At 37.7% G+C, this 23,996-nt stretch overlaps 1 protein-coding gene across 11 annotated transcripts in view; it reads right to left on the bottom strand.

The window, feature by feature from the left end:
- NAV3 (neuron navigator 3) overlaps positions 1 to 23,996 on the bottom strand; it is a 966,035-nt gene that overhangs the window by 226,917 nt on the left and 715,122 nt on the right. For 8 of the 11 annotated variants that reach the window (XM_089307477.1, XM_051846465.3, XM_008256837.5 and 5 more), the window contains 2 exons: positions 4,575 to 4,643; positions 1,406 to 1,560 (listed from right to left, as the gene is read on the bottom strand). In XM_089307477.1, coding sequence (XP_089163603.1) covers positions 1,406 to 1,560; positions 4,575 to 4,643 — 224 coding nt within the window. The remainder of the gene's footprint in view (positions 1 to 1,405; positions 1,561 to 4,574; positions 4,644 to 23,996) is intronic. The other 3 variants (XM_051846467.3, XM_070052658.2, XM_089307480.1) reach the window with 1 other exon arrangement.

Here is a 23,996-nt window from a genome sequence, read left to right as displayed (position 1 = left end):
TGTATTTCTAAGCTTTTTAGCTTCCTAAAGAAATTTCATAGTATATATAGGAAGTATTTGCCTGAACCTGAATGACTCTAACACAGTCATGAAATGAAAAATGTATTTCCAATGAAGAAATATCATCTCCTTCTCTTCAAGAAAATATACATCGTCAGAAATAATTCTTGGGCTCTGCTATCAAAGATTTTATTATTTATTTCAAAAATAAAGTCTAAATTTCCAAATACACAGTTTTTTCTTCTCTTTTTACATTCAATTCAAGACCTAAAAATATATTGTAGGGATCCACACACTGCTCTGCTCTCATGGAATTAGTCTGCAATTTTGCTTTCATGGGGAAATTTTTCTTGAAAATGGTATCTAATTCATAGATCACATCTGTCAATTCATGTCTGAGAAAGTTTGCTTATCATTTGCCTATCTGTAACAATTAGTAATTACCTAATTGAGAGGGAGCAGTCTCACTTGTTGTGTTATCCGAAGTGCATTTGCTAAGTGTTCTACTAACTATACAAATTCACCACTTCTTTCAAATGCTGTTTCATCTAGATTCCATTACTATGAAGAGAATATTGAATTTCTTTTGATTTTAAGACACTAACCCTTGTATCCAGCAAAACACCCTAAGTGTTCCCATAATCCCATCCATTGCAACACTATAGGTTCTTGATTTCTTTATGATTCACATGCATACTACCCAACCTCTCCTCAGTCTCCCCACCCTGCAGTGAGAAGCACCACGTCGAAATGCACATGTTGCCCACCAAAAAACAATGTGGCTTCTAACTCATTTATAATCTGCGTTTAAAACACACTTCCAATCACTATGCCTTCTTCCTAATGATTTTGTGTTTTGATATTCATATTATGCACTGTTTCAAGGAATATGTATAATTTGTCTTTCAGGAAAAACTGATAATATTTCTGGGTCTCACTATTTGGAAGTATAAATTCCTATCATCATTCAATCTCAACTTATGACACTCAAACTTTTTAATTGCCCAGTATATTTATGGTACTATGCTAACTGAAGCTGAGGATTCAATGTAGCTTTATGATTTCAGGAAAAAAATTTCATAAAACATGGAAGGCATAAGAAAATGCTATTTTTATGCATCAGGAAGGAAGATGTTTTGAGAAACAGATTTTACACTTGGGCATATCATTAACTACATAAAGAAAAAACCTAATTGAGTATTTCCTTAGCATGTTCATGAGATTCACAGGGTGGGGGAGAAGAAGAAAAATGGAATTGGGGAGGAGGTAGTAAGGAGACAAGGAAACTCAGCTGATAACATTTCCATCTAAAGGCTGTTGCACTGGGAAAATATCAGACTTAGGGTGTAATTCACAAGGCTCGTGTTAGGTTTATGCTGTAATTATGTAACAGATGAACACTTACCTTTTTCATTTCCATTTGCATAATTTGGAGGCTTGTTTTTGTCAATGCTGTTAAAGCTCTGGCTTCTCCTGTTTAAATTAGAGGCTCCTTGGCCCTTGCTGCTGCTGCTGCTGCTGCTACTGCTTGCAGCGGGCACCCTAGAGGGCCCTGGAAGCCTGAAAGAGTATATGGAAAATTACATCATTATTGTACATTACAGCAAGATTAGGAGTGGGGGTTCTAAGCAGGGAAGAGCTCATGGGAAATTCACAATAGACGATGTTCTAAAATCTACTTAGCAGTGGAGAACTGAATTGGTATAGGGTTAAAATTCTTTAGGCAACTCTCAGTTCAGCTGTCAATAAGTATGCCCCCAAAGAATAGTAACAATGTAGAAAAACTAAAGTAATCTTTAACTCAAAAATTGATACCCTGTCCCTGAGAAGTGAAACCTTTCCTTAAATGTTGAACAATTACATGAAAAATTAATGAAACAGCATATTTATTAGCTATTTGCAGTTAAAGTTATTCTTTGCAATGTATGGGACATTTTATTTTATCTTATGTAGCCTAAGTTAACTTCCATATTAATAACTGGAATATAGTTACTGAACACACTGTCAACAGCAAATGACAACTGAGTATCTAAGTTGCTGGGACCAGGGTTAATGAGTTAATATATTTCACTGGGCTCTCTCACAAAAACTCTCATTCATTCTCTTGTGTAAAATAGGTGGCTAGATGTTAGCTGATTATCCTACAAGTGTGGCCAGCTGATCACAGAGGACACAAGACAAGAAAAGATGCAGGTTTCAGAAGAAGAAAATCGCTATTAGCAGAATGACTACTTAAAATGCAACTACAGTGACAGTAGCTTTCACTTTTCTTCATGTGTGAAGGACAGGCCGTGAGAAAACAGGCGCAGATCATCTTACAATTAGAGGCAAGCTGACAGGAGATTATGACCTACTGTTATTTTATTTGAACTATATAATTAAATATCAGTGCAGGTCATTTGTTTCACAATCTCCCCATTAAAATTACAATGATCAATTATTTCATGAACTGTGCCTAAAATGTGACATTCTTAGATTTTGATTTTTAGACTACATATATTTGAATTGTATATGTGTAATAAACTTAAAACAGAAAGTTAAGACCAAAAACTAAGAATACTGATAACTGTAATGTCTATTTAGAAAACTCAAGATTGAACGATGCTAACATCTTTGCTGGTATTTGCTGCCACCGTGTGAGTGTCCCTGTGTACTACTCTGAAAACTCTGTTTAAAAAAAATTCCAACAAAAAGAATCCAGAATCTATGAAAACAGCCCTGAATTTTTTTACAATTCTGTCTTATAAATTTTTCAAATAACAACTGTTTATATCTGTTGTACTGGTGCCCAATACATCAAAATTTCACAGTTCAGTTATTACAATATTCAAATATTAACTCACCTTTATAATATTACTTGGCTATATTATTTCCAAAAATTATTAGGAAATTAAATCTTCAGAGAAAAAATTAAATGCTTTTATAATGGTGACAGGTGTCACAAAATCGAACAAACATCAGGAAAAGCCACTGACAACTTACGACTGTTGATTTTTTGAAACAGTTAAGAGTTTCAAAATATGACTGTTTTAATTTCTAAATACACACGGCTAATAAACAGTCTTTTCAGCTATTTTTCTAATTAGAGGTTTTGTCATACACGAGATTAGAATCTTTTCCAAATTATTTCAGCACTGAACTTTTGCTCAAGTGCATTTACAAGGGTTTGTAAGTTTAGCACAATAACCACAGACAGTAGGAATTTACAGTTCCTGTGATTGTACTCTGCAGAGAGAACTCAACTAATTAATTTGGCCAAATGTCCCAATTATAATAAATCTGAGCACTATTTCTCGAGACATAACCATAGACTTAGGAAGTTCATTACAACCTCATATATATAAACAAATTTTGTCACAAAATCTTCCTCCTTGCAATAAAACTTGACCTGTTTCTAGGAAGCAATTAAACTGCATTTTAATCTTTCTGTGACCTATGAAGCCAAGTGATCTTCCGTCCTCAGAAGAGCAAATTAAAACACATTATAAAATACATTTGCTCTTCTCATTACCCTAATTTGACAGGCAGCCGGAGCCTCTAGATTTTTCAAAGTAATGAAAAGGGAAATGAGATGAAGCAAGAGAAGAGAGGAAGGAGTTCTAGTACAACAAATTATCAAAAATGTATCTTACATATTAGAAGGAGTAATAAAAATATTCACTACACATGGCAGATCCTTAAACATCCTAATTCATATCACTTATTCTAAGTTTTAACTGCATATTCTTTTTGTCTCTCCAGAATCATTTCAACTACTAAAGAAATGAAAATAGAAAACCAAGGCAAGGGGAAAGGCACCTACCTCACATCAAGACAGCAGAAGCAGTTCTTGTGATCAAGCATGGCATAATAGGTCTCACTAATGAAATAGGGACTAATAAACCACCACTGGACACTTTTCCAGTGAATGAGAGGGTCCATAGAATTCCATAATAATCAGAGATGAATAGGGCATTTGCTGTGGCTATTCCATGCTACTATCATGCCTTCAGCAACTTAACTTTTTTTAAAGCCAAATTCCTTCAGCACATTTTTATGTAGAATTATTTTCCAAAGAGCACATATGTACTATCATTTATTTTCAGTCTTTAAGATGCATGTAACATAAAGAAGAAAAAATTTAAATGATTATAGACAAAAGAACAGTCCAGGCTGACATGGTCCTAGGTTCCCTACCAAAATCTATCAATATTTCTGAATTGTGCTTTAAAAAGTACAATAATGCATACTCATCTCAAAAAAAATTTTAAAAAGCAATGACAATCTTGGTCTAGAACTTTCAGATTGGATTGTGTGATCTGGAAAGAATGGTTTATTTTATGGATTTGCTCTAAATCTAGAACCTAGATTTCAGCCCAGTGCAGTAGCACCGTGTTTAAACAAAGATAGAAGCCAAAGGCATTAGTTATGTCACACAAATGTGCTCCTCTCTGGGAATGCGTACTAAAAGCCGCCTGAACTAATTCATACAGAAGTCTCCATGTTTTAAAGAAGTTTAGAGTGTGAGGACAAAATATCACTGGCCATTTACTTGAATATCACTAACAAGCAATAAATTAGAGACATTAACTGACCTAGTAGGCTTTTTTTGACTGGTTGCAATTCCACTGTGATTAGAATGAGTTGCATATCTGGCTGCCAGACTGTATGAGGAGAAACAGAGAAATTGAATTAAAGAGATTCTTTGAACATGGAAAGAAAGCACAAACTTACAAGACAACTATGAGTTAATGAAATGCAATTGGAACACATGTATAAAGAACACATATAAAGAATAAATTAATTAGAAAATTATGGCAATGTAACATATACACCATGATCTTTGATTATGAATGCACTATGAAATATGCAGCGCATCCTTTGTAGGAAATTGTGTCACCACTGATTTTAAATTCATAGCTGTGTGGTATTATTAATATTTTTCAATAGCATTATTTCATCTAATATATGATTCAACTTCTGTAAATAGCTCAAAAAATTTGAGTAAACTATTTCACTTGTATAATAGATTACTTTCTTAGAAGAGAATCAAACAAAAAGAATTTCAGAAAAGAGTCATTAGTTTCTTTACTAAACTCTTGCAATTTGTTTTTTAATTTAAATATTTTTGAAAGCTAAGTGATATAAAAACCTGGTTGTTGTCTATTAATATATATTGGGTCTTTAGAACTGGATACAATCTTGTAAGGAGGTAAACAGCAAAAGATATTTTGTCTAAAGAAACATCCATATACAACTGGCATTAAAGTGGATTTAAATACTTCAAAATCAAACAAGCACTTATGGAAGCCTCTGGCATTTTGGAATGACAGCTGCAATGACTTTTAATATAAAAATCTCCATTCAAAGACATATAAGGAAATACTGTTTAAACACAATATTGAAGAGAAATACTTTATAAACTAAATGGAAATCTGTCCATTACGTTAAACTGATTTCTGAGCTACTTAGCAATTTTCCAATGAGTATTCTGAAAGATCCAGCTAGAATCTATAGACCCAGGACATGTTCACACAGCCTGTGAGGATCCCGAGTTTACGTGTGAGTGGATTTCTCAGGTAGACTGTGACGACTCCACATACACCCAGTTGCTGTACATGCGTGGTTTCTAAGACCTCCAAGAAAACAGGAACAGGGAGGTGTTGGAATGAGGGTGGGAAGGATCACTGGGAGCCCACTGCAATTGATTTAATGGCTTGGCTCCCAAGTGGAGGGTGTTTCCTTCAAGGAAAAGGCAGTTTAGGGTAATGATATGTTTCCTAAATTAATTATTACTCCACTCAGCTACTCTGTGGTAGAAGCATGCAGGTCCTTGAAATTGCTCAACACGACCACATCTTATATGGAGAGAATTTCCGGGTTCATAGAGTACTTGAAATAGCTCAAGAAGGCTACATCCTCATATAGAAAGAAGTTTCAGGTTCACAGAGCACTTGTTTTTCACATTTGGCACACTACATATGTTGTAATTTGCACATTAAGCATTCTGTATTCTGGTCACCTCAGGCATTGAGACAACCTGCCACAACAGATCAAACTATCCCAGTAACAATACTATCAGAGAGTAAGTGGAAAATAAAAACCAAATTGTCTCAATGGGATGAGATATTGATTTTAAAAATAAATTTATAAACAGGACCCAAAATGAAGAAAAGTATTTTGTGAACCTCTCAATGAACATTATAAGTCCATCAGTCTTATTTTATACTGTCCAACTTCAAACAAAAATAAGAGCAGTACAGATGACAAAATAAAATGTGCTTTCTTTACATTTCTATATCATTGATTTTTCTCTATGATTTCAAAGAGGTACCATACTATAATTCCTAGAATAGCACTAGAAAAACCACACCACCAAACTCCAGAAAGTTTCAAGGATTTAGCCAAACTCAATTTAGTTTCCTGGTCCATGAATGTTTTCTGACTTATTACAAGATAATGATCCAGTTGCTGCCTCTATTTTTGTACCAACTCCTCCCGATTTAATCTCTTGAAATGCATTCTTTTCTCTACTCTTTGTACTTCTGAAGTTCCTATCTTTCAGATCAGTAAGTTTGGCTCAGATCTCCCTGTGTTCTAATGTCTTTTTAGTTGACCATTGTCCACCCCTCCATCTTTGTGAATTTCTCCCTTTCAGAGGCTGTCATACCAATAACCTTTCCTTACTTGTCTACTTCATCCTTACTTCTTCTTTCATGCAATAGTCTTCCTTTTCCTACCTCTTGACAATATGATTCTCCTCATGCCAAGAGGAATGTCTTTATTGTTCAAGCACTTTTCTGCATACTTTTGCTTAATGACTTATTCTCTAATAACATTTAAACTACAGCTCTATTCCTTGGAAGAACCACTGCTTCATACTTTCAGTCCTTGATATCAACTGAATAAAAGACTTGTACATTTACATACTCTTCACACTTACAATTTACCTTTTTAATCTGTAATCTGTCTCTGCCTTTAATTTCTTTACTTTCACTCAGAGGGTGATGAATTTCTTTGGACATATGGGCTTGAAACCTCAATAGTGGACTCTTCCCTTTTCTCTTTTCAATTATTGTAGATAAGCAATCAATATCATCATGATTATTCAACCTCTACAAATCCATTTGTGTTTATATTCTGCTACAAGTTCATGTTTATCACACTAAGTCAAGCTTCAAAGCTTCCTACAAGACTTCTGGCCTAGAGGATTTCAAATGTTATATTGCTTACCTAACTTATTCTCCAGAATGGAATATTAGAACTGGAAAGAATAAAAAAATGGATCTAGGCTTGCTCCAATATTATATATGAAGAAAGATATGCCCAAAGAAATACAAGAAATGTCCTAAAATATGCAGCTCATTAGTGGCAGATTCCAAGTAAATCCTGACACTCAAGCACGTCCATGATACATTCTTCAGTTTCTGCTCTTACTACCTACCTTACTACCTGTCTCCTAGTAAATTTTCTAGCCAAGAGGAGTTCTTACAATTACCTAACCAACACTCATGCTTCTCTACTTTTCTGTGCCTTTACTCCTACTTTAAATCCTACTGGAACACATCCTACATGTCTATCTCACCCAACTCTATCCAATTTTTAAAACTATTGTGAATATAATGAGTCCGTGCAACATTTAATGATCTTGTATATCAACACTAAATGTCTAAGTTCTCATAACTATGCTTTGCACCCTGTGTATTGTAAGAAGAAAGTTTAATGTAACTTTAGTTTTCAACTTGTAAACATAGGTTTCTTCAAGATAACATTTTCAATTGAATTATTAGAAAATATAGAATAATTTATCAGAAATTATGTGTTCCATTTGACAAAATGGGCCGGCGCCGCAGCTCAATAGGCTAATCCTCCACCTAGCGGCGCCGGCACACCGGATTCTGTCCCGGTTGTCCCTCTTCCAGGCCAGCTCTCTGCTGTGGCCAGAGAGTGCAGTGGAGGATGGCCCAAGTGCTTGGGCCCTGCACCCCATGGGAGACCAGGAAAAGCACCTGGCTCCTGGCCCCTGCCTTTGGATAGGCACGGTGCGCCGGCCGCGGCGGCCATTGGAGGGTGAACCAACGGCAAAAGGAAGACCTTTCTCTCTCTCTCTCTCTCTCACTGTCCACTCTGCCTGTAAAAAAAAAAAAAAAAAAAAAAAAAAAAAAATGGCCATTTGACAAAATGACAATGCTTTGTGCTCTTTTTGGGGGACGATTGCTTGTATTTTCTTGGGTCACTGAAATGCATAAATAGTATAGCAGATACTAGCAGTTTGTCTACTTTCTCTTCCTAAAGAGAAAAGTAATATATTTTGAACACAAATCATATATCACCAAATCAATAACATAAATATAGTTTCAGGGAGTATATTCTTAACACAGTTATTGATTGGACTATAGAGACAATGTTTCAAAGACCTGAATTCCTGGGATATATTCATAAGAGCACAAATTGTGGTTACCCAACAGGACAAATGACTCAATTTATTTAACAAATAAACAGCAATAAGAATATTATGGAGGAGTGAAACATAGAGTCTTACAAGAACTTAAAATCAATTGTAATGTGTAAAACATCATTTAGAACTTGAGTTGGACAAATAGCTATTAAAAATTTATGAGAAAATTGAGAAAATTTAAACATTTTCAAATTGAAAGAAAATAGTTAATAATTTTAATTATCAAAGTGTAATACTTATTTTGAATTGTGAATATATTAAAAGGAAATGATAACTTTTAGAGATAAATCTTTTAATTTTTCAATGAAATGATGCTACATGGTAGATTTAAAATAATCAGTACTGAGTTAAGGAGTTTGCAATGATATGATATAAATAAAACAATGTAGGCCATGAATACATAATAGTTCAATTTGATAATGTGCCCATGAGGAATTTGAATGGGAACTACATGTTAAAAAATAATAGGTAAGAACTATTTTTATCTATTATTATTATTGCCTTGTTTTGAAATATTTTGCCAAGTAAAACTACCAGAAATACTGAACATATTGAAAATAATTAGTATTTCTATAGTAGGTTATTGACAGGGTAATACCACCATTCCCTTAGAGCCTATTTTCTATTGTACAGAATTAAAAAGAATTATTTTACTGATTAATCAAGTGGTCTTGTCAATTCTAATGTTTTTCTTTTCTTTTTTATCATCTCCACTACTAACTGACCATGTTTTACCAATTTTCATTTCTAACAGTTGCCTAGTTAAAAGTGGCTTACCTGTTACTACCTGAGTATCCACTTCTTCCAGATATTTATAGATCAGGAAATACAGTCTCACTTCAAGAATAATTTCATTTTTTTTGGCTGGGGTTTTATTTGTCAACAGGAAAAGCTTTAGGTTCTCATAATACAGAATATTTCTATAATAAAGCATGATGTCCAAAGAACTGCGTGTTTATATATGTACTATATGTTTAAATATATATGTACCATATGTACATATATATGTATATAAATGTACTATATATAGTATATACTATACATATGCATGTACTATGTACATATCATTTAGTAAGATGTTTGCTAGATGCTGGTGTTAGTTATAGTATTGCTCCCGACTTCCTTTCATGTCCTTGTGAATGACTCTTAGATGTCTGTTATCTCTTCTTATTTCTTCGTTCTCATCTGAAAATAAGACAGCTATCCCAAAATTAAATCTATAGTGGACATTCACATCAAACTTTATCTCAATATTTCTTTTCCTTCCTTTTAATTTTTCTCTTTCACACTCTCCGTCATCAGTATCTCCCATATCTCTTTGGATCTGATTCAAAGGCTTTGTTTGTTAAATAGCTTCCTTTACTTTTCTTAACTTATTCCCTTGTCTCTGCCTCCCTTGGCAGCAGAAAAGCATTTCCCCCTACAATGCTTACAACACCATTTCTCCAGCTTCAAGTCTGTAACAGATTGGTAACAAAGCAGGTGAGGAGACACAGCTAATCTGTATTTTATTAGTAAACAGACAAAGGGGACATATAGACACAGCTCTGTGACAAGTGGCCATAGAAAGAAAAACCAGTAAACGGGATTTTCAGACATCTGAAATGAAGATTACATGGTTTGCTTTTTTTCTGAAATGTTATCAAATAAGTAGACTTCTAAGTTTATGGATAAGCAAAACAATGCCAGAAATACAGCATAAAAGAAAGAAATGCCCTGAGCCTCGCCATGTCAGATAGAAAAAAAGTATCAGATCATCTTTCTGGTCAAGTGAAATATCAAGGGGATGGTTTTTGTCTTCCTGAACATGGAAGTAAAAGAAAATAATATACAATCAATTGTTTTTAATATGGAACTCATCCAGTGTTCAAAATACAGCAGGATCCAAATTGCCAGAACTTCCTATTCCAACTTCCTTGTAAATACCCATTTGGAGAGTAACACCTATTTATTACAAGGAAAGAAATCTACTCAAAGTAAACAGGTCTCAAACTGTGGTCACCAATTGTTATTAACCACTAGAGCTTCAATATTCAAAATGTGGTCTGAAGACCAACCCTGGCACCAACTGGGACTTGATAAAAACACAGCATATTGGTAGCTGCTGTGGCGCTCTGAGTTAAGCTACTGCCTATGGCACCAGCAACCCATATGAGCATCATTTCCACACCTGGCTGCTCCACTTCTGGTCCAGCTCCCTGCTCATGTGTCTGGGAAATCACTGGAAGATGGCCCAAGTACTTGGGCCCCTGTCACTCACATGGGAGAATGGGATGGAGTTTCTAGATCCTGTCTTTGGCCTTTGATCCAGTCTAGACCATTGCAGCCATTTGGAGAATAAAGATCACTATGTCATACTAATACTGTATATGTAACACCAATACTGTAATAGTAATACTGTAGCCACTATGTAATACTAGTACATCCAATGAATTGTATGCACACAAAGTGGTTCAGAAATTTAACAAGTCATTTACAGAGAAATCAAGAATAAAAAATCAAAAGAGTTTTAAAGATTTACTAAGCAATTGTCCTCAACATTATAAGTTATCCAAGCAAACATTATCATTTAAATTTGTCAGCAACATTTAGTAAAGGCTTACAAAAATGGCACTTATTTTACAACTGATATACCAATGCCTATTACTAATCAATCCTAGAACACTTTTTTCCCATGAAGCCCTGTGGTAGCCTCTCAATTTTCGGGCAGTATTAAAGCAGCAGCACATATTTAATAGAAATTAAAATGAGCGTTAAAAGATATTTTTATCTCTTCTCTACATTGTCATATAAACATTGCTAAGAAGATTTCAATAGTTCTCTACAAGATTTTTTTTAGATTCTATCTCTGTTGTATTCTAAGAGTAGCCTGCATGTGTATGTGTTATTCTTTAGTTTTCAACTTCAAAAAAACCTATTTGTCCAAGATATATCATGTGGATTATTAGAAATCACCAAAATATAACACCTGAATTTCAATGTATCAATTTTATCTCCTTTGGCTCCTAACAAGCTTCTTCCCAAAAGTCCTGTCTGAGGCAATTCATACTGAATTGTCTCAATATGTGTTTAATTACTGTGGTTATTATAAATATTTTTCCTTTTTTACCCATTCCATCACATTTTTTCCAAGTTAATGAAGCAAGTCTTTATTACGTAACTTTTAATATCAGAAAAATAAAACTCTCATAATGCTCTTTATAGCAAATATATAATATCAGTGCTTTGGCCATCTTAAGTTAAAGGCCCATTATCATAAAATATATGGTGTTAAACTTTACTCAAAGTGAATTTATAATCTCTATGACTTTCCTACATACACATAGTAAAACAGTGTACTAAAATTAGCAAATATTAAACTATATTGACAATTTATCATTCTTAGTTTGTGGTTTTTAGAAACAGTACATACACCTAATATATGTAAATTCCTTGGCTTATTAGTTGCAGTGTACAATGCAACAAAATACAAAATACATCCTTGGGGAACACTTGTTCATATATCCAAGACAGCAGCTAGAGATTAGGTTTCAATATTGACATTTAACTACCCTACAAGCAATTAGCATTATATTATAATATGCCATCAAGGCACCTTAAACCTTTCATATTGTTTTAATACCTACTGTTTGTCCAGGTAACAACCTAGGGAGTCACATCAATTTGCTAAGGGATTTGTTCTTTATCCTGACTGCAGTGGGGAACTATAGAGAGGTTTAAATTGAAAAACAGGAGTAGTGGTTGGCCTAGTGATTAATGAGCCAGTTCCAAAGCCTGCAGCCCACATTGAAACCCTTGCATTTCGGTCCAAGCTCTGACTCCTGACCCCAGATTCCTGCTGATACAGGCTCTGGAAGGCAGCAGGTGACGTCTCAAGTAATTGAGTCCCTGAAACCCACATGGGAAAACTAGATTGAGTTCCTGGGTCCATTTCCTGGCTTTGGCCAGGCCCTGCCCATGCCCAGCTGTGTGGCCATTTGGAGAGTGAAGTAGTCAATGGTTGGGAACTCTATGTCTGCCTGTGTGTGTGTGTGTGTGTGTGTGCCTTACAAATAAATCCCTTAAATAAATACATAATAAATTCTCAAGTTAGATTGTTCTTTTAGGTAGGAAAAGGAGGAATTGATGCATGGATGAGGTTCAGAGATTTAGTAAGACTAGAAACAGGGAAATCAGATAGGCAATCACTGCTCTAATGCACGCAAGAGCTGAGCAGGGCATGAATGAAGGCTTAGACACAGTAAATGGATGTAAATTACTGCGAGAAGATAAAATAGTGGACACAGGAACTGAAGGGATCTGTGATGACTTCTGGACCTATGGTTTGAGCTCCATGAAATGGGAGTTGAATGGCCCTGGAATAACATATGGTGGGAAAAAAAAAAAAGTCAACAGTCCACTTCTAAGGTATGCCAACATTCAAGGAGTGGAGGAAACAATAGGAAATACTGAGAAGATGTATACACAGGAGGTTTAACTTCCCCTTCTCAGTAGTGATAATCATCACTTTCATCTTTTCTTAATGGTTCTCTTTGCACTGCATAAACACTTTGAATGTACTTTCTGTTATAGATAACTCCACATTCTTCAGGTTTCTAAAGTAGTTAAACTGACACAGATAATTACAAATTGAACTTAGTTCAGTGTTCCACTTATTCTAATAAGTTCATATTCATTTATGCAATCAATGTATTATTAAAAATACTTTTCTGGCCCACCTAACACATATTGGCACTATTCCAGAAAGATTTAATTTGGAAAAATGAACTGCAAATGTTTGCATAGATTATTATTTCACTCTGAAAAAAAACCATAAAACTATGTATATTAACTTAAATATTCTTCATAAAAAGTGTAATTTGATATTTAATAGAAACTAAAGTCATTTCATGCTTGGAAGGAAAAACAAAAATTTTAGGGAGATGTGCAGAAAGTGATACACTAAATATTTATATTCTGTGAATTAAGAAACTGAAACACCAGTAATGATGCTCTGGGACACTGGTTAACCACACAGAATCCAGGGCCTGACTCCCCACCCAGAATCTCAACTCAGCTGCTCTCTGTACCTATTTCCTCTTCTTTTAAATAAAGATTATAACTACCTCATGGTTTGTATGAGGAGTAAACTATAAGTTCCTGTGGACAAGTCTCATACAAACAGGGGCAATAGCAGAAAAAAAAAAAAAAAGGAAAATTCAGATGCACATCTGAGAGTCCCAAGAAACTAAACATGCTGCTGAATTCTATACAGCATAGCATCTTATCTCTCCCAGTTCTCTCTCTCTTTTATTATTATTATTATTTTTTTGACAGGCAGAGTGGACAGTGAGAGAGAGAGAGACAGAGAGAAAGGTCTTCCTTTGCCATTGGTTCACCCCCAATTGGCTGCTGTGGATGGCGCACAGCGCTGATCGGAAACCAGGAACCAGGTGCTTCTCCTGGTCTCCCATGGGGTGCAGGGCCCAAGGACTTGGGCCATCCTCCACTGCACTCCCGGGCCACAGCAGAGAGCTGGACTGGAAGAGGTGCAACCAGGACAGAATCCGGCGCCCAACTGGGACTAGAACCCCAGGGTGCCGGTGCCGCAGGTGGAGGATTAGCCTATTGAACTGTGGGGCCAATCTCTCTCAGTTCTCAAAATGACCCTGCCCATCCAAGCTTGGGAGCTTGACTAACACCACATCCAAGCTCAGCTGTCTTTCCTCCTGGGGCAGTAATACTTAAAAGGTTTCTGACTCTAAGTTAACAGTCTCCAGTGGGCTTCTTATCTGTGACACACTGGTCCCTGACCCATGGACATGTGTCTTGTAACTCACTGAATACCTGATTCTTTCAGAGACAGCCCCAGGTATCTGATTGTTGACTAGGTGTTAGCCTTAGGTACTTGTAGGTAAAAATACTAGGCTCAAAGTCAGTCTAAAGAGACATATTTGGTAAATAACCTTATGCATAAAAATACCAGAGTAATGGCTTCCATTCTCATTTGGTTCAAATATAACTGGACATTTTGGGTTTAAAGAAATTTCTCCCTTTTGAATCTAGAAAGCTGCCTTATAAAAACTGCTTTGTAACCTGCCAAACTTGTTTTGTTACTAGGTCTAACAGATCCAGCAAAATAACAATGAGAAATCAAAGCTCTATTGTATGGCCTCCAAGGTAGATCTTACAAAGTTAAAAATTTTGGTTTAACTGCCAAAAAAAGAAAGTGTGTTGCAACAAAAATCCCTGTCTTCCTAAGACCGAATGAAAAAAATGGCCATTTATGGGCACTATGGTGTAGCGGGTAAAGCCGCCATCTGCAGTGTCAGCATCCCAAATGGACACCGGTTCAAGTCCCGGCTGCTTCTTCTCTGATCCAGCTCTCTGCTATGGCCTGGGAAAGCAGTAGAAGATGGTCCAAGTGCTTGGGCCCCTGCACCCACATGTGAGACCCAGAAGAAGCTCCTGGCTCCTGGCTTCAGATCAGCGCAGCTCTGGCTGTTGCAGCCAACTGGGGAGTGAACCAATGGATGGAAGACCTCTAGCTTGCTTGCTCTCTCTCTCTCTCTCTCTCTCTGCCTCTCCTTCTTTCTCTGTATAACTCTGACTTTCAAATAAATAAATCAGTCTTAAAAAAAAAAAAGAAAAATGGCCATTTATAGATCTCAGGCTTATATCACTGATTTCAAGCTAGAGTTGTTTTATAAAAAAGAGATAGAATTCCATATAAATGTAAAATTCCATATAACTCCAACTTTGACCTTAATTCAGATAAAGACATAATAAAATATCTTAGCATCTTAAGTCATCTAGGTGAAACTGCTAAGTATCAACTGGGTAAAGGTAAATGAGATAAATGTTTCTAAAGGTAAACTTGAGCACTCTTTGAAAAGCTGTCATAAAACACACCAAACACCAGAGTTAAAGGAAAGGTTTATTGTAGGGTAGGCTGGGGGGAGAGGGTGAAAAGGGAGAGGGGTGGAGAGCGAGACAGAGCACACGTGCAGGAAAGCAGGTCCTGTTATAGTCTGGCAGGGGGTAAGGAAGTGGAAGAGGTGAATCCCGTTAGGGTGGGGGTGGATCTAACACTTGTGGTTGGGCCGTTGGTCACCTGACTCCTAGTAAGCCAGGTTGAGTCCTGGAAAAGCCAAACTTAGTGTACAGGGTGCTGGCTGGGCCAGAGCCTAAGACGGCTTCCAGGGCTCGAGATGGCATTTTTAGATAAGACAGTACCACTTTACTAACACTTTTATCATCTTAAATTCTATTTAAAAAAAAAAACTATTTGCATTTATTAACAAATATGTTATCATAGATTGTCCACAGATAAGAAAATAGTAATTCAAGACTACTTAAAAGCAAAGTTAGAACATGTTTTTTATTTAAAAAACACTCCCTGCATTTAAATATTTTAAAAGATTATTTCAAAATATAAATCAAGAAAACCAACAGGTTGAAATAAGGAGTCACAATCATAAAAATGTGTTCTTGGTGAAAAATTTTATAAAAAATGAAAAAAAATTTTTTTGGATAAAGAAAGGATATTGCTTGTAAATTTTTTGTCCTACAGAAAAATGGCTAGACTAGAAAGAAAAAGATAGGACAAAATACTTAAAGGTATAAATAACTTGCAAAAGATACAAAAAAGTAAATTTTATAAGATTTGTATAAAAATGCCTATAATTCTTAAAATATTGCTTACAGAGTTTTCTAAAAATTTAACATTAATATCAAAGGTACAGTGACAAAAATTAGAATTCAGTCCTGTTAATGCAATCCTCTGTTAAAGCAATAAGGATATATTTGGAAATATTTGGAAACAGTCTTGAGCTATAATTTTAAAATCTGTTTAAATATCACAATATGTCCATTTAAATAGTGTTTATTTAATTGGTTAATCCCTGTCAATTTCCTAGTGAGGTCCTGAAAGCCCTTTTCTGGATCTGATTCTGTTAAAGTGTTCCAGATAATGGGAATTCTTACATTCAAGGTTTTTATTTCTCATTTTGGTGACAGCCCAAAGCCAGGATTGTGCTTGGGTTTGCTGGTCAAGCATGTCACACTTGTGTTAGACACTTGCAATCACAAAGGTATAATACTGACCTAAAAATAATATAGGTAAAGGTCTGATACAATGCTCACTGCTCCCTATAAAGTCAATTTAGCTTCTAAAGTTGTTCTTTGGCAAAAATCATGGCTTAAGATAGATAATACCATACTTACCTACTATTTTAATTTCTTAAATAATTTAAGTATATTTATTAAAATGTATTGGCTGATAAGTGTAAAAAAGATTAAAATGTTTATTAATGATATCAAAATCTATATACAGGCTAGATAAGCTGATCATTATTTTGAGCCTAACTCAAAGGACGTAAATATCCTCGTGGGCATTATCTTGTTTCATTTAAAAAAACAAATGGCTGTCAAAACATGCCTGCAACAATAGACTTCTAGCTCAGGCCACCAAAGATCAGGAACGGGACTGTGCATCCCCTTGGCTGATATCCTAAAGATTGCCTCTGTGGTCTACTTTAACAGGGACCAGGAGGAATAAGAGTGAGCCAGGCAGCAGGAACAATGTAAAGATAGGTAGCAGGCCAACTGATAGCTGCTTTACATAGTGTGTTGCCATCAAAGAGACCCAACAAGGCCAGTCCACCCCAAATGGTATCAGGTATCGATATGGAGAGCCAGGAAATTGGGCAAACAGCAGCCCTGCAGAAGCCAGCCTCTACAAAATGCTGTCCAGAGCTGGGTAAGTGGAACTGCTCTGGGGTCGAAGGGCTCCCAGGTTAGAACCACAGACCCTGCAGGCTCCAAGCTGGAAAACTTCTTTATTCCTCCCAGCTTCCAAGATAACCACCATTATTGAGGTGACAGCCTAGACTCGGTAATGTCACATGCAAGGCTGTAATTTCCCTTTTAGAGATGCCACGTATTCTATACTAACATGGGATTCAGGTCAGCTCTCCTCCCAGGCCAGCTAGGTCGTGAGTCAACAGGGTGTCTTCCCTGAGGTTCATACCTTCCTCATGATGTCTCTTCCAGTACCCCATGTAAAGGGATAAAAAGGTCTTGGCCTCACATATCCGGGGCCGGGCCTACATACCTAGCTGATCATTATCAAGACCCTCCTGTCAGTTTCTTTCTTCCTTCCTTCCTTCCTTCCTTCCTTGACAGGTAGAACTATAGACAGAGAGAGAGAGAGAGAGAAAGGTCCCTCTTCCATTGGTTCACTCCCTAAATGGCCGCCACTACAGCTGGCGCTACACCCATCAAAAGCCAGGAGCCAAGTGCTTCCTCCTGGTCTCCCATGCGGGTGCAGGGCCCAAGCACTCAGGCCATCCTCCACTGCCCTCCTGGGCCACAGCAGAGAGCTGGCCTGGAAGAGGAGCAACGAGGACTAGAACCTGGCGCCCATATGGGATGTCGGTGCCACAGAAGGAGCATTAACCAAATGAGCCACAGTGCTGGCCCCTCCTGTCAGATTCTATTTGCCTCTTAATGAGAAAACTTCCTCCTGGTTTAGATTACAGTTTTTCCAGTTCCTCTAATAAGCCGACCACCCTGCCTCTGAGCCCTTGCTGCTACAGCCCTCCTAGTATTGGATACAGACAAACTTGCTATGAGACAAAAGTTAACAGTTTGTGTGCCTCACTCAGCCTTAATATTGATAATTTCCGGATAGTCAAGTATCAGAAAATGCTGCACAAAAATCCACACATTCACCTGGAAGTGGAAAAGCTTCAAATCCAGCAACTCTATTGCCTGTTGGGTTGGGTGTGCTGGACCATGATATGGATAATTTTTTTTTTAAGATTTATTTTATTTATTTGAAAGAGCTACAGAGAGAGGTAGAGACAGAGAGAGAGAGGTCTTCCATCTGCTGGTTCACTCCCCAGATGGCTGCAACGGCCGGAGTTGCACCAATCTGAAGCCAGGAGCCAGGAGCTTCTTCTGGGTCTCCCACGTGGGTGCAGGGGTCCAAGGACTTGGGCCATCTTCCACTGCTTTCCCAGGCCATAGCAGAGAGCTGGATCAGAACCATATGGGATGCCGGCACTGCAGGCGGTGGCTTTACCTGCTATACAGCACTGGGCCCCGGATAAAATGTTTTCTAGCCACGCACACTGAACAGACCAGCCCCTTTTGAAGAGGTACATTTACTGTTGTTCTGTTCACCCCATACTGCCATCAGAATGGCCAAAACAGCTCCCTGGATCCACAGCAGACTGAAGGTTGTGGCCTACGACTGGGACTACATCTCAGATCCAACGCCATGCAAGCTGACCATTCGGAACAAACAAGCCGTACCCCGAGAGGCCTCCTAGGATTATGGTTCCCAAAGAGTTCTGCAAACAACAGCCCTGTTTCAGTCACTCTGAGAATTGACTGGTCCCCGAACAGCAAAAGATTAAAGAATCAGCTATCAACCAAACTATCTAGACTATTCTTTTTCTCTGTGTTACCTCCTGGACATAATACATTTTAACCCTGGCTTCCCAAGATGCTGTGGCAAAAAATAATCTACACAAGGATCTCTGTGAGTGAAAACCCAGTGGAAAGAAGGGGCCATCAAAGACACATGTACTTTTCTTTGAAGAGAGGAGAGAACTTCCACTTTGCTTAGGGCCCTGTCTAAATACTGACAGAGTTTGTAGACTCAAAAGGCTTCCATAGCATTAGCAGCTCATGGCAAGAGCCTCGGTTGATCAGTGATGTCATAAATAAGAGTGTCAATTGTCAAATCAACAACAGGAGTCACTGCACTTGCTCCCCATGTAGGACCTCTGTCCTTAATGTGCTGTACTATGAGAATTAATGGTCTTCAAACATACTTTATACTTTGTGTGTCTGTGTGGGTGCAAACTGTTGAAATCTTAGTATGGAGTTGATCTTTTGTATATAATTAAAATGAATTATAATGTAGAATGGGATGGGAGAAGGAGTAGGAGGTGGGATGGTCTAGGGGTGGGAGTGTGGGTATGGGAGGAAGAACTGCTATATTCCAAAAGCTGTACCTATGATATTTGTATTTATTAAATAAAAGCTTTCTAAAAAGGAAAGGAAAAGAGTTTGTAAAAAGTTCAAGCTGAGTAACTGCTGTCTAAAAATAGATGACTCAAAAGGGTCATAAAAGACAGTCACTCATGTCATGGAGATGTGAAAATACAGGTCTGTAGGCCAAGGTGATGCCTGGAGTCAAAAAGATAAAGGTGATACACTCTGACCCTGTGTGGGGTTCAAGCTGCAAACCGGGTTATGTGGTAGAGGCCACCCCAAGGTCAGACAGAGAAAAAGAAACATCCTGGAAACAGCATGTGGTCATTATCTGCTTGCCTCTGTAGTTACTGTCTGCTTATACATAACCACTTCAGGTCCTGCTTGCTAGCACACAGCAACTGTGTTAACCCTTGCCAGTGTACAGCTCAGTATGTGTGTGGAAAAATCATCATCAGTAACTATGTACCCATGCACAGTATTCTATCAATTCCTATGGCTGCCATGTAACACTAGAAGATTCAGTCAAATGTAGGCATGTAGCCAGCCATACAAGGGAGACAAAGAAGCTAAAGCCAAATATAAGATAACAGTTCCCTGTTCAGGCTTAGTCTTTCTGTATAGGAATCCAACTAAGTCTTATAAGAATAATTTAAGATGGCTTCCTGACCTTGGTGGCCCGTTTCTGTTCTCAAATCCCACTACAAACTACATGAGAGTGGGCATTTATCCCCTTAGTTAATATGCTTGCAAAGCTGGGTTTGATTTCTGGCTCGAGCCCCTGAAGCCAGCTTCCTGCTAATGCAGGCATGGAGAGGCAGCAGTGACAGCTCAGGTAATTGGGTTCCTGACAATCACAGGCTCGTGGCTTGAGCCCCAGCCCAGCTTCCATTGCAGGGAATTTAGGAAGGGAACCAGCAGGTGGGAGCTCTCTTCCATCTCTGTCTCTCTACCCCTCAAATGAATTTACATTTTTTTAATCTTCTTAGAACTGTACCTATGAAATGCATGAAATCTGTTCTCTTCATATTAATAGAAAGAAAAAAAAAGTTTCAAATCTCACACAGCCATCCCTGAACTTTTCTCTCTATATCTCCTCTGGTTTCTCTTCCATCTCTCCTGTTTCTAATGTTGTATAATAATGTTCCTAACTGAAACATATCTTCATTCCAATTAGTCAACAAAAATATAAACATGAGGATTTTCTTTCACCCTTACCTCCAACCAGTCACCAAATTCACGATTCCAGTCAGAACCTCAGGTCCATTAACATTAACCTCTTAGCTTTCTTCCCACCATAGCTGCAGTACTTGGCCCCAGAGCACATATTTTGGCTACTCTGACAACAGGAATGCCAAGTTATGAATGACAAAAAAAAAAAAAATCCCCTCCCCCCAAAATCCCCTAAAGTGACTCAGCTTTCTGCTAATTTGCACCCTGAGACACAGCAGATGATGACTCACGCTTGTGGGAAACCTGGATTGACTTCTGGGCTCCTGGCTTTGCCCTGGGACAACCCTGGCTGCTGCCATGTGCATCTGGAGAGTGAACCAGCAGATGGAAGACCTCTGTATGTCTCTCTTCCTTGTGACTTTCAAGTACAATGCAAATAAACAAATGTAGGTTTTAAAACACCAAAACAGAGTCTCTTTACATTCAGGAACTAAGGCCTAGAGCCACATAGAATTCACAGCCTCCATAAACTGCTCTCTGCCTGCTTCTCCAGTGTTATTGCTCTTCATACACTCTGACAACTGCAACACAGAAACACAACAAACTGATACTCCTTCCATTAAAAGGTAAGATCTTTGTCCTATCCAACCTGTCTCTGAATCGGAAGAGGCTTCTGACTACCTTAACTGACAGAGTCACCATAAGGATTAGGATGTCTCTGAGATCATCATGCCGGAGTGACCATGCATAGGCTCTATTTCAGTTAATCTGCCGAACTGAGAGTGAAGAAACCATCTTGGAAGTGCACTCTCCAACCAGAGATGTTTTGTCTCTCCACAATTTTGATACTCCAGTCATTCTATTCTTCCCCATAAGGCCAGGAGTTAATATAGCAAAGATAAGTCACCTCCTCTGTGTTGTGTTTCCTTGGATTACAAAATCTAGGGCATAATAAAATGATTCTTGTTTTTCATCACTAGAATTTGGGGTGTTTTCAAATATTTAAAAAGTTTTCAATGTATTTATTTTCATTTAATCTAAAAGTGAGAAAGCCAGGCAAACCGATCTTCTATCAACTAGTTCACTCTCCATATGCTGACAACAGCAGCCATGGCAAGGCCATGTAACAACCATGAACCCAGAACACAATCCAGTAGTACTCCTTGGTGGCAGAGACTGAATTACTGGAGGTATCACTGCTGCCCACTGCAGTGTGCCTCAGCAGGAAGTTAGAATCAGAAGTGCATATGTCGTGGCTCAGTTGGTTAATCCTCCACCTGTGGCGCCGGCATCCCATATGGGCGCCAGGTTCTAGTCCTGGAGGCTGCTCTTCCAATCCAGCTCTCTGCTGTGGCCCGGGAGGGCAGTGGAGGATGGCCCGAGTGCTTGGGCCTCTGCACCCACATGGGAGACCGAGAGGAAGTACCTGGCTCCTGGCTTCAGATTAGTGCAGTTCCAGTCATAGCTACCATTTGGGGGGTGAACCAATGGAAGGAAGACCTTTCTCTCTGTCTCTCTTTCTTTCTATAACTCTACCTGTCAAACAAACAAACAAACAAAAAAGTAGAACCAGGATCTGAAGTCAGGCACTCAAATGTGGGCTGTAGGTGTCCCAATTGGTGACTTAACCATTGCATCAAATACCCACCCTGCGGGTACTTTTTGTTCATTAATTCTTTTTCAAACAGCAATAAACACCCAGAACTGGTTCCTGTTTAAATCTCCTCCTCTGCCAAACAGCTACTTTCTTCAGTGGGAAAGGACATTTCCCTCAACTGTGCCTTTATGTGTGCTCTTTCCTGGATCTTTAGTCACTGAGCAACTTGAACACTGCTAGACCAGTTAACACACTTTATTGAACTATCTACTTAAATATCCAGGATCTCTCTATTACTGTGGAAATGTGTAAAGTAAAAGCATAACCACATCTCAATGGAAAATCTGAGTTTTCAAGTCACCAATGGAAAAGAACCCTGGGTTCTCATGTAATATATAGAAGGTCACAAGCAGAGCATGTGGCTAGCACAGTAAATGAAGCTGGCACATAGGAGATCCACATCCCATTATCAGAGTGCTGATCCACGTCCTGGATGTTCCATTTCAATGCAGCTCCTTGCTGATGTGCCTTGGAAACAAAGTAGAATGGCTCAAGTACTGAGTCCCTCCCATTTCATGGGAGACCAGGATGTCATTCCTGGCTCCTGGCTTTAGCCTGGCCCAGCTCTTCTTATTGTGGACATTCAGGGAATGACCTAATAGATGGAAAATCTCTCCATGTCTCCATCTCTGTCACTCTACCTTTCAAAGAAATAAATATCTTTTAAAAACCATCAGCAAAAATTTCACTTATTAAGCTATGTGGTACACACTCATTCTACACAATTAGACAGTGGTTAGTTCATCAGAATCTAAAAATCAGGCACAAAGCAGTAGTTTTAAAACTGGATGTGTTAATCCCAAAGTAGCTGAATAAACTATATTTTCCATAAAGGCAATCTTTCAAAATATATAGGCTTTATCATTCTTCCTCTACAATAAAAGAATTTTTACAAAATTAATTTAAAATCATCCTTGTTTCCTGCCTTCTTATTTACCTTCACAACATATCACATGAATGGAAATCCCTGCACAGAACCCCTTAAATACTCAAAGATTGAGAAGAACATACTTAATCACAATATCACAGTTGTTCAATTAACAACATTGTTCCCAAAGAGGAATAAAAAGAAACAAAAATCTCAGAATATGAAGAAACTTCTTGGGTTTGAATTTTAGTGAACAATTTTTAACTCCCAATTTTATTTCTCTTTTAAAATTCATTAAGTTGCAAAAACAGGAATCAGTATCTTCTTCCAAATTCACTGAAAATGGCTGAAAGAAAAACTAAGACTCAATTACGCAAGATATACTATAATTCAATATATTTTAAGAGTCTTACACCAACAGTTTTTAGGAAAAAACACTGAAGATGATATAGTATATTTTATTAAAGATTTTTAGGTCTGAGAAAGATTGAACTATATTATTTTTATTGCTTAAATTTTTAAAATTTTGGAATAATTTTAAATTTCCAGAAGAGTTGCAAGAATAAGTCAAATAGTTCCTCCACATTCTTCAGCCAGATTTCGCCATATTAACAATGAGAAAGGAATTTAAAACCAGATAAGATGAAAGTTCACTAAAATCACTAGCCCAGGGGAAAAAATGAGATAGGGAGCCCTGGTCAGGTAAGACCCAGCCTGAAATCATTGGTTAAACCTTGAGGACCAGCTGATGCCGTCTGAATGGTAAATAACCCGAGTGAGAGGTTTGTTCCCTTAAACACTTCAAGTGCATGCCCCTGCTTCTCACTGCCGCCCCTGGGAAACACAACATGAAGGAAGCAGCAGGCAATCTAAAT

This window comes from Oryctolagus cuniculus, chromosome 11 (genome assembly GCF_051225735.1).
Source record: "Oryctolagus cuniculus isolate XC-2025 breed Fujian yellow rabbit chromosome 11, ASM5122573v1, whole genome shotgun sequence".
Classification (NCBI taxonomy): Eukaryota; Metazoa; Chordata; class Mammalia; order Lagomorpha; family Leporidae; genus Oryctolagus; species Oryctolagus cuniculus.
The sequence above is the reverse complement of the archived record's forward strand: the minus strand, read 5'-3'. Positions and strand labels throughout refer to the sequence as shown.